Source organism: Helianthus annuus, chromosome 13, assembly GCF_002127325.2.
Source record: "Helianthus annuus cultivar XRQ/B chromosome 13, HanXRQr2.0-SUNRISE, whole genome shotgun sequence".
In the NCBI taxonomy this organism is placed as follows: domain Eukaryota; kingdom Viridiplantae; phylum Streptophyta; class Magnoliopsida; order Asterales; family Asteraceae; genus Helianthus; species Helianthus annuus.
Genome location: NC_035445.2, coordinates 99221903 through 99243841, shown reverse-complemented (window position 1 = coordinate 99243841; position 21939 = coordinate 99221903). Strand labels below are relative to the sequence as shown.

At 34.5% G+C, this 21939-nt stretch overlaps 1 protein-coding gene across 1 annotated transcript; it reads right to left on the bottom strand.

Moving 5' to 3' along the window:
• Positions 1-9332: 9332 nt before the first annotated feature.
• On the bottom strand, positions 9333-10677 carry LOC110901390. Its single transcript, XM_022148221.1, has 6 exons — positions 10482-10677; positions 10198-10297; positions 9971-10098; positions 9804-9873; positions 9639-9711; positions 9333-9479 (listed from the first exon to the last, which is right to left on the bottom strand). The coding sequence occupies exons 1-6, from the start codon at positions 10675-10677 to the stop codon at positions 9333-9335; spliced, it is 714 nt and encodes a 237-aa protein (XP_022003913.1).
• Positions 10678-21939: the final 11262 nt, after the last annotated feature.

Below are 21939 nucleotides of genomic sequence, written 5' to 3'. Positions count from 1 at the left end.
GTCAACACATTTCAGATGATACAGGTTCAGGCAAGACATTTATATTGTCAGACTGTCAGGCTCAGATTGTGCATAAAGATGACAACACCATGGCTGCAAGAGAGGTTGCATGAACAACTGCCATCCTACGACCTTGCCATACCATAATGCTATCTTCATTCAATTTTTACTCTGATCTACAAAATCATCAAAGCCTCATGTTGAAAGGACAAGAAAAATGCACTTTGAATTCACTTTTTTATTCATCTTCACAGTCAACACTAAATGATTTGCTAAAGTAATTCAAATGATTTGAAAATGTCAGACCTCGCTTATTCGGGCAGACGTTTGCATCATCATAGTTTTAGTCTCAGGTGAGAAGCTATTAGACTAAAATAACTCTCCCTTGATTCCCTCTAAGTCAACAATCACAATTAAATACTATATATTCAAAATCTTCTATTATTGTAATTGTAGCATATATCTCTCCTTAATTCTCTCCCTTGTTTTAGTATTTATGTATCCTCTTCTGTAGTTGTAAATCATTGGTAAAGAAATTGAATAGCTTGGTTTATATGGTATCAGCCAAGGCCTTATCCTAGTCAATCCCCTGCCTTTTTTTTTCTTTTTCCCCTTCTCTTTCCTCTGCCGCCACCCTCCTTCTTCTTTCATCCCTAATTTTTCTTTCAACCATGTCTACCTCATCAGACCTTTCTGCAATTCCACTACATTCTCTAACCCACCTTATCAACATCAAGCTTACTTCCACCAATTATCTCACTTGGCAAAAACAAGTCCAACCTGTTCTTGATTATCTTGGTCTCCTTAACCACATCGATCCTAAATCTGTCATCCCATCTCAAACCTTCACTGCTAATAATCAGACCAAAGACAATCCGGAGTATACCTCCTGGAAATCGGCTGATCAGAAAGTCTTATTGCTGCTGAATTCGACACTTTCTGAGGAAGCCATGGCCGAAACTATAGGCCACTCGACTGCACTTCAGGTTTGGAAGGCTCTTGCGGATGCATACAGACACTGTTCTATTGAACGTATGCACAATATTCAAGATTCCCTTCGCACAATTCAAAAGGGCACCTCTTCCGTTTCCGAATTCGGTCGCAAATTCAAAGCCCTCACAGACCAACTCGCCGCTATCGGACACCCGGTAAGCGACGAAGACAAACGACACTATTTTCTTTGTGGCCTCGGTGCATGGTTTGAAAATTTTTCCACCTCTCAAAGGACCATACGACCTGCCCCAACCTTTCGTGACCTTCTCGCTAATGCCGAAAACCAAGAAATGTTCGTTCAAAAATTACACAATACCTAAACCACCCCTCAAGCCGCCTTTTATGTAAACAATCCCAAACCGTATACCAATCGAGGTAACACCTCATGGGGCCGCGGACGTCACACTTCCTATAACCGTGGGCGTGGTACTACACAGCCAAAACGAACACCACATTGTCAATTATGTCGTACCGATGGTCACTATGCGAGTACATGCCCACAACTCGCCTCCTTTGCCAAAAAAGCCACATCTCTTGATGCAAACCTAGCCGACGCTTTCCTTGCTCAATGCAATATTGCTGCCGACACTCCAGATTGGATGGCAGATTCAGGTGCTACCACCCACATGCTTCCCACAACTTTCGGTCTAAATAATTACACGACTCAAACCGGTAACACACGAGTTACATTTGGGAACGGGGAATCTTCACCCGTTACCCACATTGGTAACACTCATATACATAAAAATCTTCCCTTACAAAATGTCTTAGTAGTTCCAAATCTCACGAAAAATCTACTCTCCATTAGTAGATTAACAAATGATTCTCCTGTCGATGTATTGTTTTCTAACAATTATTTTCAAATACAGGACCGAAAAACGGCGGAAGTTCTAGCTAAAGGCACGTGCGAAAATGGCTTTTATGTCTTAACTTAAAGTCACAAGTCTCTAGTTGCCGCTCTCTCCGCTTCATATCTTCGTGCTTCTTTCAATAAATGGCATGATCGTCTTGGACATGTGTCTTTTGACACTATATCCACCTTAAATAAAAACGGTCATGTTTTTGTTACATCTTTGTTACCCAAACCGGGATTATGCAATTCGTGTGAAATGGCTAAAGCTAAACATTTACCTTTTCTTGAAAACTATAAACGTGCTAATCATGTTTTGGACCTTATTCATTGTGACTTGTGGGGACCCGCACCGGTCTCATCCACCGATGGATACCGGTATTATGTCATCTTTATAGACGACCATTCTCGCTTTACTTGGTTTTATCCGTTGAAAGCTAAATCGGAATTTCCTACAATTCTTAAAACTTTCTTAACATTTGTACATAATCAATTTTCTTCAAATGTTAAGATTTTTCAAAGCGATGGAGGAACCGAATTCACAAACCACCAAGTACAAGCATGCTTTCAAGAATATGGTATTCATCATCGGATTTCTTGCCCTCACACACCGGAACAAAATGGGCGAGCCGAACGGAAACACCGTCACATCACTGAAACCGGGTTGGCCATAATGTTTAATTCCCATGCACCCACAACCTTTTGGTTTGATGCTTTTATCACCGCCACATACATTATCAATCGACTCCCCACCAAACTCCTTAACGACCTCTCACCCTTTGAAATATTGTTTCATCAACCACCAACCTACTCAAATCTTCGAATCTTTGGTTGCCGAGTATATCCATACCTTAGAGACTATGCCCAAAACAAACTACTTCCTAGAAGCACTCCATGCATTTTTATCGGCTATAGTCCTAGGTACAAAGGTTTTCGTTGTCTTGACCCCACAACGGGACGCATTTATACAACTCGACACGCCAAATTTGACGAAGATATTCTTCCGTTCAAAACCAACTCCACATCATCCAACATCTTCTCTCTACCCATTACCAATTTTGAAGAACAATTACCTACACCATCTACAAATATTCCTAATCCTCCTACCACACCTAACACCACTACAACCACACCTTCTGTTCACAATCCCATTTTCATTCCTTCACAACCTATACCACAGCCACCCCAAAATCAATTACCTACACCCTCACAATCACATACGGACCCATCTGACACCTCCCCTATTCCCGAGCAAACCTCACCCACGACCCACTCAACTCCACCAACAAATACCCAACCCATGGCCCAGTCAACAGAACCAAACCATTCCCCATCCACAACCCAATCTTCCACTGCCAACTCTTTCGATCCAAATCCAACCGAAAATCAAACCATAAACCTACACCCAATGACAACTCGCTCCAAAAACGGTATTTTCAAACCAAAACATTCTGTTAACATTTCTAACCATCACTCTCTCTTCTCAAGCCACGTTCCCAAAGGGATCAAAACCGCCCTCAAAGATCCTAAATGGGTCACAGCCATGCACAACGAACTTCATGCCCTACATCATAATCATACATGGACTCTTGTTCCACGACCAACCAACACCAACGTCATTGGATCCAAATGGATTTTTCGAATTAAATATAAATCCGATGGATCAGTTGACCGCTACAAAGCGAGACTTGTAGCCCAAGGCTTCTCTCAAATTCCGGGTCTCGACTTCTCTCACACATTTAGTCCGGTTGTAAAAGCGTCCACCATTCGTGTTGTTCTTAGTCTCGCAACCATAAATCGTTGGAAATTACGCCAACTTGACGTGAACAATGCTTTCTTAAACGGCCATCTAAATAAAACGGTCTTTATCGAACAACCTCCAGGTTTTGAAGACCCGAAACATCCAACTCATGTGTGCAAACTAAATCGTGCTTTGTATGGCCTAAAACAAGCACCAAGAGCTTGGTTTCAACGCCTAAGCACCTTTCTCATTACTCTTGGCTTTCGAAATAGTAGAGCCGACCCATCCTTATTCATTTACAATCATCATGGGGTGCTAGTCTACCTTCTTGTCTACGTAGACGATATCGTTGTCACCGGTAATAACGATAAATTCATTAATACATTTGCATCTCGTCTTGACAAGGAATTCAAAATCAAAGATCTCGGCCTACTAAATTTTTTCCTCGGTTTGGAAGTCACACATACCACATCCGGCCTTTTTTTAAGTCAAGCAAAATATGCTTACGACATTCTCTCTCGTGCGGGTCTACTTGACTCAAAGCCGGTTTCCACTCCTTTAACATCCAAGGATGTTTTCACCACCCAAGGTGAACCGTTCCATGACCCTACTCTCTATCGATCTCTTGTAGGGGCTCTCCAATATCTCACAATAACACGTCCCGACCTTTCCTATGCCGTAAACCAAGCTAGTCAATTTCTTCAACAACCCACCACTACTCATTTTCAATTACTAAATCGAATTCTTCGATTTGTCAAAGGCACTTTATCTCATGGTTTAACTTTTGATCGGCCACCTAACATTTTTTTGCAAGGTTTTTCAGATGCAGATTGGGCTCGCTGTCTAGACACTAGAAGATCTACTTACGGCTATTGTATTTACTTGGGAGGTAACTTAATATCTTGGAGCGCCAAGAAACAACCTACCGTCTCTCGCTCAAGCTGCGAATCGGAGTATCGGGCCATGGCAAACACCGCTGCAGAAATAGTTTGGATAACTCACCTCCTTCGTGAACTTCAAGCTTTACCTTCCACTCGTCCAACGCTTCTATGCGACAACAAGAGTGCTTTGTTCCTAAGCCAAAACCCCATTTCCCACAAACGAGCCAAACACATTGACATAGATTATCACTTTGTTCGTGAGCTCGTTACCGCCGGTCACCTCGACACCAAATTCATCCCAACTGATCAACAAGTTGCGGACATCTTCACCAAAAGCTTGCCAGAACCTCTTTTCAACAAGTTTCGTTCAATGCTTCGTATCGGACCACTTCCATCCTTGCATTGACGGGGGGTATTAGACTAAAATAACTCTCCCTTGATTCCCTCTAAGTCAACAATCACAATTAAATACTGTATATTCAAAATCTTCTATTATTGTAATTGTAACATATATCTCTCCTTAATTCTCTCCCTTGTTTTAGTATTTATGTATCCTCTTCTATAGTTGTAAATCATTGGTAAAGAAATTGAATAGCTTGGTTTATAGAAGCATCTCATCAACATCATTGACTGAATATCCCTTAGGTGACATCGATCTAATTATCCTAAAACAAACATCGATTACACCCAACGCTACCTAGAACAGCCGCGAACGGCAGCCAGCAACGATGAGGGCATGTTGCAATAACACGGCAGATCTAGCCATCATAGCCTCAGATGACAAAAGCATCTGTGGTGATCAAAACTGAATCGATCAATTTTCAAAATAAAAAAAAATCCTAATTGAATCTTGATGTAACAACACATACAGGGTCAATCAACACAGTTGAGATGATACAGGTTCAGGTAATAAAAAGAAACCCTCTGTTGTAGAAGCAACCAGTGAGAGAGTTTTGATGGAATTTTTAAGAGGGGTCGGTGACATAGTCGAGGAGTTTCAGGAAATGCTATCACTTAGCATTTCCTGACACTCCTCGACATCGTCACTGACCCCTCCATGTTTCCAGCAAAACACCCTCACTGGTTGCTTCTTCAACAGAGGGTTTCTTCTTATTACCTTGAACATGTATCATCTAAACTGTGTTTGACACATCCTTTGTGTCTTCCTCTCTTCCTTAATAGCTAAGAACGTGACACGTAGGCAAATCGAGGTCATCCTCTAATCTTCTTTAATAGATAGTATAGATTGTGAAAACACTACATGTAATCAAAATCCCCGAATTAGAACTGTAATTTCTAAAATTAAGCAAATTACTACAAAAAGGTAATTAAATTATATAAAAGTGAACACTTCTAATTAGATAAAACATTAAATTCATTCAAATTGTACCACAAATAGCAATCGAGTCATATCCCAATTACTTTGTAGTCATCAGAAATCAACATAACAGAAAAAAACTAAATTTATATTAAGTAGTAAACAATTTGAAAATTTCCCTGAACATTTTTATTGGTTGGCCAAATACGAAACATATATGTTTCGTAAAAGTCAACAACATTTCTGACAGAGTAAATATGCAACACACAACATTAAGTTGACATTTCAGATATTTTTTTTTCAGAATCGGCCATATAAAGTTGGCATTTATAGAAGAGCAAAACCTCAAAACAAAAAAAAATTGGCATTTAGAGCAGTCAGAAATTGAAATTGATGACATAAACCATGCTCTCAAGTTTAGGTAAATTTATGCCAGTTCATACCAATTTACAAACAATTTAACCGATATTTGTTTTCCTTAACTAACACTCGAACATCATTGCAACACAACATATATGACAATCATCAAATTTAAGATGAATCACACTGTCATCAAACAACGTCACCTCTAACCTGATGTAATTTAAAGGGCAACATGAGTTATCTCAAACTTACCGATATCAATTGCTCATGAATAAAATCCATTAACTTTTGGCTTGACATGCAATCCCTAAACACATGATGGTATCACTATAAGGGTGCCATGAAACGAACCATGAGATCCCCCTACAAATCAGTAGATTAAAAGGGTTTTCACAATAGATCCATTAATATCGAACATACCATGAGCATCCACAAGGCAAACTTTTAAAGAAAATGTGTTATAAATATCAAAAATAAAATTATCGATAACAAACACATAGATAAAGAGACGGAATCAGATCAAAACAGATTGATGATATATGAACAAATGAATGAGAAAACAGAACATATAACATAACTTAACAAAACGAATCACGGCAAAAAGGCACTAAAAACACAATTTCAGCCCTAATTCAAGATCTCAGTCATTCAAAACATTCAAAACCAATCGTTAAAGAGATGAATGATTTGAGTTACATATCATAGATAGGAAAATAAACAAAAGATAAGAAACATAAACTTACCGATATTTGCAAATTATGTGAGTAGAAGATTAGATTTCCTCTTCAAACCGATATATGTATGAGCAGAAGTGAAAATAGTTCTAACCTTCAATCGCTGCGTCAGTAGAGAGAGATCTAGGGTTTGCGAGTTTTAACATGGAGAAGATGAATTAGATATGGATCTGGGATGTGAGAAAATACGAAGGTTAAAGATTAGGGTTTGTTCATCAATCGAGCCTATTCATCAATTGAAAGTCAGTGTACAAAGAATAAAAATAAAAAGATTTGAAGGTTATGGGGGTGTTTGGGTTAGCTTATTTTGGAGCAACTTATAACTTATTGGGTTAGCTTAAATTGATTTAAATGGAAAGTTTTTCTTAAAAAAATATTTATTATCAGTTATACAATTTAAAAAAGGAAAAAAAATCATATTAACTTTTAATTTTACGTAAATTTTAAAAAAAAATGACGGTTTATTATAAAATTTAATGAAATAATACAGTTGGCACTAATCAAACAATTTACTTAAATGATGTTTAATATGATGAATACTTTACTTTTGATTATAAGTAAGAACAATGTTGCGATGATTTGAAATAGATAAGTACGGCAAACAATAAACTTATGATAGAATCTATATATAAAGTACGATTAACCTATACGCAAAAACCATATTATTTGATGTGAACAAAAGCTGCTAATTGTCATAATCATAAACTTGATAAACAGTTCGTTCGCCATTTTCAAACATCACCATCTCCTCCAAAACGTTTGAATTTTCTTGAAGTAAATGTTGATGATCAAACTTATAAATTTGAATGAGTTCACGCGGCCACAATTCCATCAAAACAGACGAAGTAATGAACACACCTTGGTCTTATAGCATTTCCTGAAAAAAGATGATTATCAAATGACATTAATATCATAAAAACTTGTTAACAAAATTAATTGTCTTTTAATGTAAATACTATAACACAACAGATACTACCAGATAATCTTCAACATAACAACCACGTTTGAAAGCAAATTAAGAAGATGAGAGGCCATCACGCCATTGTTTAGATACTGACTTGAAACGATGTATTGATTTCGTATCGATCTTGATTAAAATGTGGAAAAGTATCAAGTGAAAAGGAAGCTCAACCATTGTATCAATAATACCTAAAACATTATAAAAACACATCAAAAAATAATCTTTTTAACAAAAACAATACATTATGAAAAGGAGTTGTGATATCTGTGTTTATCTAAAAATATTTGATATGATGAACATTATAAGAGTAATACCTTAATATGAATTTCTAAGATGTTATTGAATGAATGATTTGTAAGAAAGATGATGATGTTATATATAACAATCAAGATATTTAATTATAGAATCGATCATGTGTAGAATGTTTTACATTATTATGAGATTTAAAAAATATTATTAACTTAATATCATAATATGTATACTTTTTTAAATATTATGTAGGTATAAAATAATGTAAAACAATAAAGATCTCAAAATATATAATTTATTGTTTCATAATTTTTCGTCCATTATTTGGAGACTTAAAAAAATAAAATTAATAAAAACAACCTTCAATTGTGATATGAGTTTAATATAGTATGTTATTTAAACTAAATCATTTTATGGAATTTAAATATAGTATTTTCGGTTCACATATAGTTTTTTTATTAATATTTTGTATATTGTTATTTTTAGAAGATTTAGTAAAGTCAAACATCATTTATTACATAAAATGAAAACAATTTACATAAAACGAATCTACATTAACATTTAAAATATAATTACAATATTTGAAATTGAATTCGGTTTTTTTGGTTTGTTCAATTAGGCACAAGTTGATATTATTAATATTATTAGATCATTTTTTGAAAAGGTCCCCGATTTTTTTGTTAAAAAATATAAGTTTTCGGTTATAAAACTTTAAAAAGGAAAGAAAATCATACCAATTTAAGTGTTTACTAAATCTTAAAAGAGTTGGGGGGTTTTAAAAAAACAAAATTATATTTTATAAATTAATGAGGATTCAAAAAAATATACTTTTAAAATCTATATAAATATTTTAGAAATTAAATTAAATTAGAGAATTAGAATATTGAAGTCTTTATTTGCAAGTTAAATATTAAAAATGTATTAAGAGTTTAAAAATATCTAATTACAAAAAAATAAACAAATGTTTTAGGAAACATTTTATAGATGCAAAATAATAAAACAAAGATAAAGATAAAGATAAAGGTTAAAAGAGTATAGGTAATACGAAATATTCCAAACCAACAATTAAAACTAACAAACCATATGTTTCAAATAAAAAAAACAACCAACCATATATTTAAAAAAAACAAACCATCCAACCATCACAAATCAATCCAAACCAATCAAACACACAAACCAAACCAAAGCAGCAATATTCGAAAAAAGATAAATTGTTTTTGTTAAAAATACTTCAACCACGAATCACTTTGGTTCCTCAGCACCCTCTTTAGCTTCCTCAATGAAAAATGTTGTCTCCACCTTCCGATTGCACTCATCACAACCAACGTAGTACCAATCATCTTTATCATCCACACTCATGATCATACCATGAACTATGAGCTCACATGGCTGAAATTAAATGTAAGAAAATAGATTTATAAATATAAATATTATAAACAATTTTGTTTAATGTATTTATTTCTACTTTTAAAAAGTAGACACACACCTTATCCAACGGCGTAATATCAAGGAAATTGGAAAAAGGATGCTTGAATAAAAAGTCATTGCAAGACTGATGTTTCCAGATGAACCAATAGATTTCCGACCATTAGACGATGTTTTACATATCTTCTCAACAAACCTGGTTAAAATAATATAAACAAAAAAATGTTATAAAACATCAATGAGTAGTTCCTATTTATTTTATAAACTGTTTACTTTGTTCTAAATGACCGAATCTCCTCTATGTCAGCATTGATAAACAACCTGGTTATTTGGAAAGCATTAGATAACATTATCTTCCCTGTGTAAAAAAATTTAGATAAGAGATTAAGATATTCAATTTCGTAAATCTTATAAATATTTATATAAAATCCACAAAGTTTATAAACAATAAATACCTTTATACTTGTTGAAACTACCAAACTGCACAAGCAGAACCACATCAACTTCTTCTTTATGGCTCTGAATGTAACCAAACATCTGATCGCAATACTCATCCCATAAAGTGCACTTTAACTTGATTCCCCTACATAAATATAAATTAAACACATATAAGGATATCATGTAAAAAACATATATCATACAAAAATTGTAATGAAATTAAATTAGAATTTAATAAACAGACTCTTCATCCAGCAATTGCATGTTCATGTATTTGCTATCTTTTCCCGTCTTCATTTTGGTCACTTCTGGTTCAGACCACTCATCTACATACCCAATAAAATCTGAAAAAAAACTAATTAAAAACAAAGGTAATCAGCACAAAAAACAAAATTAAAACATATGTAATCTATATTTTATATTTTTTAATTTATGATGTAGTTGTTATATATTATGAAGTACAAACCAAGTCGATACTTGACATCGACTTCACCAGCTTTTATGGACTCAACGATGCTAACCGAATACCATATACACTTCCATAAAGATTCTCACACTTTTTAACCGATGTATCAAAGTTTAAGCTAATAGCATGTTCCTTCTCAAAGTGTTTCAAATTTGACTTAATGACAGAAAGTTGAGATTTATATATGTAATAATACTCATTTTCATTAAGCAAAATTTCATGTTTTTTCATAAACTTGCTCCAAACAGTAGCCTGCATCAGGGTCCCCTAATCAAAAACACAAATTAAAAGTAGTTACTATAAACAACAATAAAAAAATTAACCTACATTTTAGAAAGCAAATGACATTCAAACATGCATGCTCATCCATGACCACCATCTCAATACCAAGGTGTAACGCCCCAAAACCGAATTATTAATTTGCTAGTTTGTTATCATGTTTAACAAAAGGGGGTATAATAACTAGGTTAGTAAACCTAGTTAAATGTCTAGCAAATTAAGTAAAGGATTGAAACTTGTGGTAACTATGATGGGTAATAAACTTGAGGGACTAGGATTGCCAAAGTTGAAAGTGAATTTAATTAAAACAAAAATCTCACACACACAAGGTGTATGTGTGCGTGAGAACGATCAGGAGAAGGGAGTGAGGGGTGTAAACCCTAACCCTCAAGAAACCATCAAATTGAAGAAGGATTTCAGCCTAAACTAATGCATGAACACGTTTTCTTGATGATCTAGCCCTATTAAACATGTGGTAAGTTGTAATTTACGATTTAATGATCTTGCTATGAAGTGGGTTATGAACAATCCATGAAATTGTACGAAATTGATCATGTACATGTGTTAGAATCACCATATAGAACATGAACTATGCAAGATTCTAAGTAATTTGATGATTTTGGATGAAACCCACTTGTAGTAGTGAAGATGATGATATGGATAATCATACATGTTTAATTGTTGTGTAAAATTCATGTATGATGTTGTATGTAATGAGTAATTGTTAGTTAATTTGGGTATATTATGAGAATTTTATGATTCTAGTGGAACTTGATGATCTTGATATGAACTTGTAATATTATGCATAAAATACTTGTACATTAGGCTTAGAAAGTTGTACGCATACCAAGTGTTTGATGAAATGTCTAAATGGAAATGATGTGTGAAATTGTATGCAAGTAATAGGTAATTATATATAGAACGTGATAATAATGTATTTGATAGTAAACTAACATGAGAAGTGCGTTTTAGATATAGTTCATGCGGAGGCTATGTTGAAATGATGTTGGGTTAGCTAAGTATGAGTTAAGGTGTTAGTTGTGAAGATATGAAAACGTTGGTGTGGAAGAAATGGATTATGTATGTACATGTGTATATAATTAGGTGATCATGTAGTTTAATATGTCATATAATACGATCATGAAATGCGTATAATGTTAATACTATGCTCTACCATATTAAGATGGATACATGTTCATAAGTTGAAAGTGTGTAAGTAAGACAGTTGACTTTTTGAAAGTCAACAATGAATGAATAACATGGTTAGCCTTTCGGACACAATTATAATAGTAGAGAAGTAATGTGTTATGTACTAGATGATCTACATGTCGTGTACGATGATGATTGAGTTGCGTGAATGTGGAACAAGGTAACTTTTAGTCTATGCCTTATGTATGTGGTATTTGGTTAATAAAAATGCAAGTAATATATGAATGGAAGGAAATGAATGTTAGTATGAATGAGCATTTGTGCTAACCATAATGTGATTGTAATGACATGAAAGGATAGGGATCACATTAGCATGGACTCAAGAACGGAACGCTAACGGGTCATGAGGAGGTGAGGAAGCAAGCTTGAACACGAACGATTAAGGTAAGTGATTTCCGTAATCACTTCTTAGTTGTTTACGTAAAGATATGTGCTAGTTAATTAAGTATGATAATTGAGGACAAATAAGGATGGTTCGTATGAAATCGATGATTTTCGCTAAGTAGAGGTAATGGATCAAAATGTGGTTTTATTACTATACCGGAAGGGTTGCGTAAGTGATGAATACGGTGCTATAACCGGGTAAGGGTAGAATGGTACATAAGCACGCTAATCAAGAATTAGAGGCGCGAATTAATAGTATAAATACCCGGTCGTGAGTTACGGTTAATGGACAATCAAGTTAGCAAGTTGAAATTGTATTAAGCAAGTTGTTTTCGTATAAATGAATGAAATGAATAAGTTTAACGCATACCGGGCATCGGGTACGTAAATCCCAAGTACGAAACCCCGGATAATGTAAAAGTATTATGGTTATAAGGTTCGTGTAAGTTTTGGGCCAATAAGAATGAAATGTTTGATAAAAACATGAACGGGTCGAATAATCGAACGTGAATAATAAGCCGATAGCGTGTAAGTTAAGAATTTGCTTAATTCGGATATGGGATTTTAAGTTCATATGATAGAATGTGAATTTACAAGCATGTAGGAAGAAACGGGAGGTTAAACGGGTAAACGGTTCAAAAGTTATGCGCGTTTTAGTGCGTACGGACGACGAAACGGATCTGCAGAAAAATGGGTTTTCTAGAGGGCGTCGCCGACGGGGTTAGGGCCGACGCCGACGGGCTCTAGAAAACCTATTTTCCTCCGACGCCTTATTTACCTGTCTACGGGTGTTTCTGGCTACGGGTAAATGCAAGGCCCGTCGCCGACGCCCCTAGGGCCGTCGGCGACGGCCTCCCCAAGTTCCAAAAGCTGAAATCTTGTTATTTAAGTTGATTTATGTATCGTAGGCTCCGGTTTGTCATCCGTCGTCTACGGCAGACCTTCCAAACATGATTTTGATGGTTCCTTAGATGTTTATGGGTTATAAAGCAAAGTCTAAGACCCATGTAAATATTGTATGATTATGTAAGAGGTATGCGTGATCTAGCACGTGTACGTAAAGGTATGTACGAATGTAGATGTGTATATATGTATGTATAAAGATATGTACGAGTATATGCATGTATGTAATGATGTAGGAAAGGTATGTACAAATGTAGGTGTGTATATATGTATGTATAAAGATATATACGAGTGTATGCATGTATGTAATGATGTATGAAAGGTTTGTACGTATGTAGACGTGTATGTATGTATGTAAGTATAAAGATATGTACGGGCGTATGCATGTATGTAAAGATGTAGGAAAGGTACGCACGTATGTAGATGTGTATGTATGTATGTATAAAGACATGTATGAGTGTATGCACGTATGTAAAGTTGTAGGAAAGATATGTACGTATGTAGATGTGTATGTATGTATGTATAAAGACATGTATGAATGTATGCACGTATGTAAAGTTGTAGGAAAGATATGTACGTATGTAGATGTGTATGTATGCATGTATGTAAGTACCTATGTATGCATGATTTAGACACGTTGAGGGTTAACGTTATTAATGGTGTACCTTGAGAATGAAAAGTAATGCAGGTACATTATTGAAGCCTCACCAGGAAATGGATACGCAGATGAAAAGCTTAAAGTTTGAAAGAAGACGAAATGTGAAGTGTACGTGAATGAATCTTGTTATTATAATGTGTGATAATGTTATGAATGTATGTGGTGAGTGCAGGTTCTACGGATAACGGGCGATTATCACAAGGATTAGAGATCGAAGACCGAGTCACAAGATAGATTATACGGGAATAATTGAGTATGTACTATTAGTAAACAGGACTTATGCTTTATCTTTGTAAAAGATACATAATAAAACGAACTTTCAAGTATGTCAAGACGTTTGTAATGAAAGAAATTTTATGGCACGAATTTCCGCTGCGACTTTTTGTCAAATACGAATTAGGGTCTAACAAGTTGGTATCAGAGCCCTGGTTTGAGAGAATCAAGTACAAGAAAGTAAGTACTTGAACTCAAACTTGTGTGCTCTTATGATAAGGAACCCGTACAATCTAAGACTCGATCAAGATCCAAATGTAGAAGCGAATGTAAGTATGTACTTATGTATACGTATAAAGAAACTGACGGTATGTTATGTGCAAGGTAAGTATAAGTGTTTGAGGAAGATGACCCTTGAATGCAGTCTAGGATGAATGCTAAGGCAGGCAAGGATGCGAATGGACAGACGGACCCCAGGTACACAATGTTAATATGTATGGTACCGGTGTTAAAAGAAAAAGAAAGAAATCTCCTTGGGAGGGTAAGTACTAAATGGTAGACGGCGATATTGTCTTGATAAGATTGTAAGAATGTAGCACGAACTGAGACCCACTACTGCAGACATAAGGCGGTGATTACCTGAAGGCACGAAATTAGTATGTGAATTGCGCACCTGGCCAGTACGCAAGAAGCATATGACATTCGTGAGACCGTGGTAATTATCACAGGTATGTCCGTTAGAATTGGGTAGCAGGTGGGTGTGCGGGAGAAGTGGGTAGTAAGACTCTCGGGAAATTGAGAGTACTATGAAGAAATGAAAAAAAAACATGAATGATAAGAACGAAGAATGTTGAATCCGTAAGAAAGTACGGATCCTTCAACAACAATGTATGAATGCAATGCTTGAATCCGCGAGACGGATTCAAGGGATGAAAAGCGTATATGCAATGTTTGAATCCGCGAGACGGATTCAAAGAATGAAAGATATGAATGCAATGCTTGAATCCGCGAGACGGATTCAAGGGATGAAAAGCGTATATGCAATGTTTGAATCCGCGAGACGGATTCAAAGAATGAAAGATATGAATGCAATGCTTGAATCCGCGAGACGGATTCAAGGGATGAAAAGCGTATATGCAATGTTTGAATCCGCGAGACGGATTCAAAGAATGAAAGATATGAATGCAATGCTTGAATCCGCGAGACGGATTCAAGGGATGAAAAGCGTATATGCAATGTTTGAATCCGCGAGACGGATTCAAAGAATGAAAGATATGAATGCAATGTTTGAATCCGAGAGACGGATTCAAAGAAGGAAAGATGTGAATGCAATGTTTGAATCCGCGAGACGGATTCAAAACATCGAAGGTACGAAAAGTATGAATAATGTGTTCGAATCCGCGAAACAGATTTAAGATATAAAAGACGAAGCTAGTCTACATAAGAAGAGGTCAATAGCTTGACCATGTATGCGTCAAATAAGTCATATAAGTAAATGTAAAGCAAATGAAAAAAAAAATATCTGAATGTGTAAGTAACGAAGGGATATGTATGGTACAAAAGACTATAGAAATGTAGAATGATGTTAGCTAAGGAGTTAAGCACGTAGGTATGACGATGACATAGCAGTTTTGTTGAGATAACAAAACAAGAGTTAAATGTTATACAATGAGTCTATAGAATGGAATCTTAAAGGATGAGATGAAAGTACTAAATCCGATAAAAACGGATCATATGAGTGTAAGTATTATTATAAGTTTGAATGAATATGTACATTAAACTGTTACTAAACGGTCAAGGAAATGAGAATGTTAGGTGAAAATATGCCATGGGAAGTATACACTTGCTAAGAAGTTAATTGTATGAGTAAATACGAAATGAGATGAGATGATTACTTATAATTATGATGTGATCATAAAGTCAAACAATGATAGGTGTATGTATAAATGGAAGTGAGAAAGGTTTCGGGGACGAAACCTCATTTAAGGGGGGTAGACTTGTAACGCCCCAAAACCAAATTATTAATTTGCTAGTTTGTTATCATGTTTAACAAAAGGGGGTATAATAACTAGGTTAGTAAACCTAGTTAAATGTCTAGCAAATTAAGTAAAGGATTGAAACTTGTGGTAACTATGATGGGTAATAAACTTGAGGGACTAGGATTGCCAAAGTTGAAAGTGAATTTAATTAAAACAAAAATCTCACACACACAAGGTGTATGTGTGCGTGAGAACGATCAGGAGAAGGGAGTGAGGGGTGTAAACCCTAACCCTCAAGAAACCATCAAATTGAAGAAGGATTTCAGCCTAAACTAATGCATGAACACGTTTTCTTGATGATCTAGCCCTATTAAACATGTGGTAAGTTGTAATTTACGATTTAATGATCTTGCTATGAAGTGGGTTATGAACAATCCATGAAATTGTACGAAATTGATCATGTACATGTGTTAGAATCACCATATAGAACATGAACTATGCAAGATTCTAAGTAATTTGATGATTTTGGATGAAACCCACTTGTAGTAGTGAAGATGATGATATGGATAATCATACATGTTTAATTGCTGTGTAAAATTCATGTATGATGTTGTATGTAATGAGTAATTGTTAGTTAATTTGGGTATATTATGAGAATTTTATGATTCTAGTGGAACTTGATGATCTTGATATGAACTTGTAATATTATGCATAAAATACTTGTACATTAGGCTTAGAAAGTTGTACGCATACCAAGTGTTTGATGAAATGTCTAAATGGAAATGATGTGTGAAATTGTATGCAAGTAATAGGTAATTATATATAGAACGTGATAATAATGTATTTGATAGTAAACTAACATGAGAAGTGCGTTTTAGATATAGTTCATGCGAAGGCTATGTTGAAATGATGTTGGGTTAGCTAAGTATGAGTTAAGGTGTTAGTTGTGAAGATATGAAAACGTTGGTGTGGAAGAAATGGATTATGTATGTACATGTGTATATAATTAGGTGATCATGTAGTTTAATATGTCATATAATACGATCATGAAATGCGTATAATGTTAATACTATGCTCTACCATATTAAGATGGATACATGTTCATAAGTTGAAAGTGTGTAAGTAAGACAGTTGACTTTTTGAAAGTCAACAATGAATGAATAACATGGTTAGCCTTTCGGACACAATTATAATAGTAGAGAAGTAATGTGTTATGTACTAGATGATCTACATGTCGTGTACGATGATGATTAAGTTGCGTGAATGTGGAACAAGGTAACTTTTAGTCTATGCCTTATGTATGTGGTATTTGGTTAATAAAAATGCAAGTAATATATGAATGGAAGGAAATGAATGTTAGTATGAATGAGCATTTGTGCTAACCATAATGTGATTGTAATGACATGAAAGGATAGGGATCACATTAGCATGGACTCAAGAACGGAACGCTAACGGGTCATGAGGAGGTGAGGAAGCAAGCTTGAACACGAACGATTAAGGTAAGTGATTTCCGTAATCACTTCTTAGTTGTTTACGTAAAGATATGTGCTAGTTAATTAAGTATGATAATTGAGGACAAATACGGATGGTTCGTATGAAATCGATGATTTTCGCTAAGTAGAGGTAATGGATCAAAATGTGGTTTTATTACTATACCGGAAGGGTTGCGTAAGTGATGAATACGGTGCTATAACCGGGTAAGGGTAGAATGGTACATAAGCACGCTAATCAAGAATTAGAGGCGCGAATTAATAGTATAAATACCCGGTCGTGAGTTACGGTTAATGGACAATTAAGTTAGCAAGTTGAAATTGCATTAAGCAAGTTGTTTTCGTATAAATGAATGAAATGAATAAGTTTAACGCATACCGGGCATCGGGTACGTAAATCCCAAGTACGAAACCCCGGATAATGTAAAAGTATTATGGTTATAAGGTTCGTGTAAGTTTTGGGCCAAAAAGAATGAAATGTTTGATAAAAACATGAACGGGTCGAATAATCGTACATGAATAATAAGCCGATAGCGTGTAAGTTAAGAATTTGCTTAATCCGGATATGGGATTTTAAGTTCAAATGATAGAATGTGAATTTACAAGCATGTAGGAAGAAACGGGAGGTTAAACGGGTAAACGGTTCAAAAGTTATGCGCGTTTTAGTGCGTACGGACGACGAAACGGATCTGCAGAAAAATGGGTTTTCTAGAGGGCGTCGCCGACGGGGTTAGGGCTGTCGCCGACGGGCTCTAGAAAACCTATTTTCCTCCGACGCCTTATTTACCTGTCTACGGGTGTTTCTGGCTACGGGTAAATGCAAGGCCCGTCGCCGACGCCCCTAGGGCCGTCGGCGACGGCCTCCCCAAGTTCCAAAAGATGAAATCTTATTATTTAAGTTGATTTATGTATCGTAGGCTCCGGTTTGTCATCCGTGGTCTACGGCAGACCTTCCAAACATGATTTTGATGGTTCCTTAGATGTTTATGGGTTATAAAGCTAAGTCTAAGACCCATGTAAATATTGTATGATTATGTAAGAGGTATGCGTGATCTAGCACGTGTACGTAAAGGTATGTACGAATGTAGATGTGTATATATGTATGTATAAAGATATGTATGAGTATATGCATGTATGTAATGATGTAGGAAAGGTATGTACAAATGTAGGTGTGTATATATGTATGTATAAAGATATATACGAGTGTATGCATGTATGTAATGATGTATGAAAGGTTTGTACGTATGTAGACGTGTATGTATGTATGTAAGTATAAAGATATGTACGGGCGTATGCATGTATGTAAAGATGTAGGAAAGGTACGCACGTATGTAGATGTGTATATATGTATGTATAAAGACATGTATGAGTGTATGCACGTATGTAAAGTTGTAGGAAAGATATGTACGTATGTAGATGTGTATGTATGTATGTATGTATAAAGACATGTATGAATGTATGCACGTATGTAAAGTTGTAGGAAAGATATGTACGTATGTAGATGTGTATGTATGTATGTATGTATGTATGTATGTATGTAAGTACCTATGTATGCATGATTTAGACACGTTGAGGGTTAACGTTATTAATGGTGTTCCTTGAGAATGAAAAGTAATGCAGGTACATTATTGAAGCCTCACCAGGAAATGGATACGCAGATGAAAAGCTTAAAGTTTGAAAGAAGACGAAATGTGAAGTGTACGTGAATGAATCTTGTTATTATAATGTGTGCTAATGTTATGAATGTATGTGGTGAGTACAGGTTGTACGGATAACGGGCGATTATCACAAGGATTAGAGATCGAAGACCGAGTCACAAGATAGATTGTACGGGAATAATTGAGTATGTACTATTAGTAAACAGGACTTATGCTTTATCTTTGTAAAAGATACATAATAAAACAAACTTTCAAGTATGTCAAGACGTTTGTAATGAAAGAAATTTTATGGCACGAATTTCCGCGGCGACTTTTTGTCAAATACGAATTAGGGTCTAACACAAGGGTTTCTCCTTCTCTCTTTGGATTCACACGAATCCAAAGTCTTAACACATTGACCAAGATTGTTTAAGAAAGTAACACTGTTTTCATCCATTGATTAAGAGATGAATGAAGTTAAAAAATGATTTGTAAGTGAATAAAAAGAATAAATTAAGTGAATATATATACAAATTTCGTTTAGTTATTTTTGTCAAGTAGAAAAATCAGTTGAGTAACATAAAAAATTGTTACCGAATTAACAAATTAGTATTTTTAGAAATGGATTGACATTTCTAAAAAAACTACAAATCTCAAAAAGATTAGGCAACATTTTTATTCAATACCTAATAAAATGAAAGAAAAATCAGTTATTTAAAACAACTTACAGATACAATAAAAATTGACAAAAAACATATATAAGATTTATTGAATAAAAATGCTAAATCTACACTCTAAATCAATGGATGAAAACAACACAAAATGCAATACCACCTAAAAAATAACCACATAACATACATCAAATTTAATATTTAAAAGGTAAACTCAAAGTGTAAGAATGTTGAAAATTTAGGTTTGTGACCAAACAAAGAAAATTAAATCATGCCATATAATTTAGGAAACGGTTGTTTGGTTGTTTTGGTAATAGGTTGTAGTTAGTTTCGCTTTTTTTATTAAATTTAATTGATTAATTAACTATGGCATGATTGTAATTGTTTTAAAATCTGTTTTTACTTTTCAAATTTAAATAAAACAACCTTAAGAATGTTTTATTAAAATATAAAAAAACGGCCACAAATATTTTAAAATTTTAAAACTGAAACGTTAAAATTAAAAAATTAATTTGATATACATCATTATTTATACTGTATATCAAAAAACATTTTAATTATTTCATTGTTTAAACTTTAATTTATTTATACTTTCTAATTTATGCAACAAAAAAGTCAATTTATATACATTATATAATACATTCCTACATAACTGATTCAAGTTACTTATAAATACTAATAAAACAATTTGGTGCAAATTTCAAACACAAGTTTAATAAAATTGAAATTTTAATTTCTAAAATTTTTATTTCACTAACCAAACTTTTTTATGTATAAAATAGTAGAGCATTTTGAAACAAACATTTTGTTATCCAGATATTCAATGAAGGTAAAAAAAAAACTTTAAATTGATTTAAATGGAAGGTTTTTCTTAAAAAATTATAAATTATCGATTATACAATTTAAAAAAGGAAACAAAATAATATTAACTTTTATTTTTACAGAAATTTTAAAAAAGTGACGGTTTATTATAAAATTTAATGAAATAATACAGCTGGCACTAACCAAACAAATTACTTAAATGGTGTTTAATATGATGAATACTTTACTTGATTCTTAAAGTAAGATACATACAATTTCGAAGCACTAATTATTTCACAAAAACATAAAATATTAAGCACAATCACGTAGCAAAAACAGTAACATCAACGTCTAGTAATCTATCATCAAATATGTTCAAAAACTAAGTGCTTCGGCCACACATATAAACGGCCCAAAAAAAGGATCAGCAACATCTACCATCACATATGTTCAACGTAACGACCACACCAAAAAACATACCTTTAAATGTATTCTACCGACCACACAAAAAAAATACTACCAAAACATACCATGTACCTTCACCAACTCAGTTATAAAGCAACATACCTTTACTTTTAACAAATACCATCTGAAACGAAGAACCATATACCAACCGTTTGTCTCTAACAAACTCTCTCACACCGGTAACATTGAATCGCTGACAGCCTTGCGAGAACTCCTTACCAATAGCTACATCCCAAGTTCGACCAGCGCTGTCCTTGATGGTCAAATCTATCTTTCGATCCAAGCCATGAGTTTGTGCCCCCTTCTTCTTAAGACGCTACAAATCAGAATATAAATGTTAACAACACATACAATTAAAACTGGTTTTCCTACAACTAATGATTTCAACTGGATTCACTAAACATACATTAATGGTATGAAGAATTAAATAATAAAAACTTACATAATGATTGTCAACAACAAAAGTAACCGGTACTTCGTCATCAACACTTTATTCAACTCCAGGTGCAGCAACCGCATTAGGCACCTCATCATCAGACACTTCAATTAACTCATCACTTGGTTCTTTTTTGATAACACAAAGTTCAGGCAGGTAAGTTAGAAGGGCAGGCTTACAACTAAAAACACTCAAATCAAACGTATGCTTATCAAGCATTTCAAAAACCAACAAATGATCATCCGTTATCGACATCTCCTCCTTGATACGACTCCAACCTGTGGTAATATAAATCTCATGGTCTATAATTTCCATCCGAACAACCCATTTACGATTTCCAGCAGAACGAACCAAAACCGGATCTGAAGGACAGGTATTCAACATCGAGTGATGAA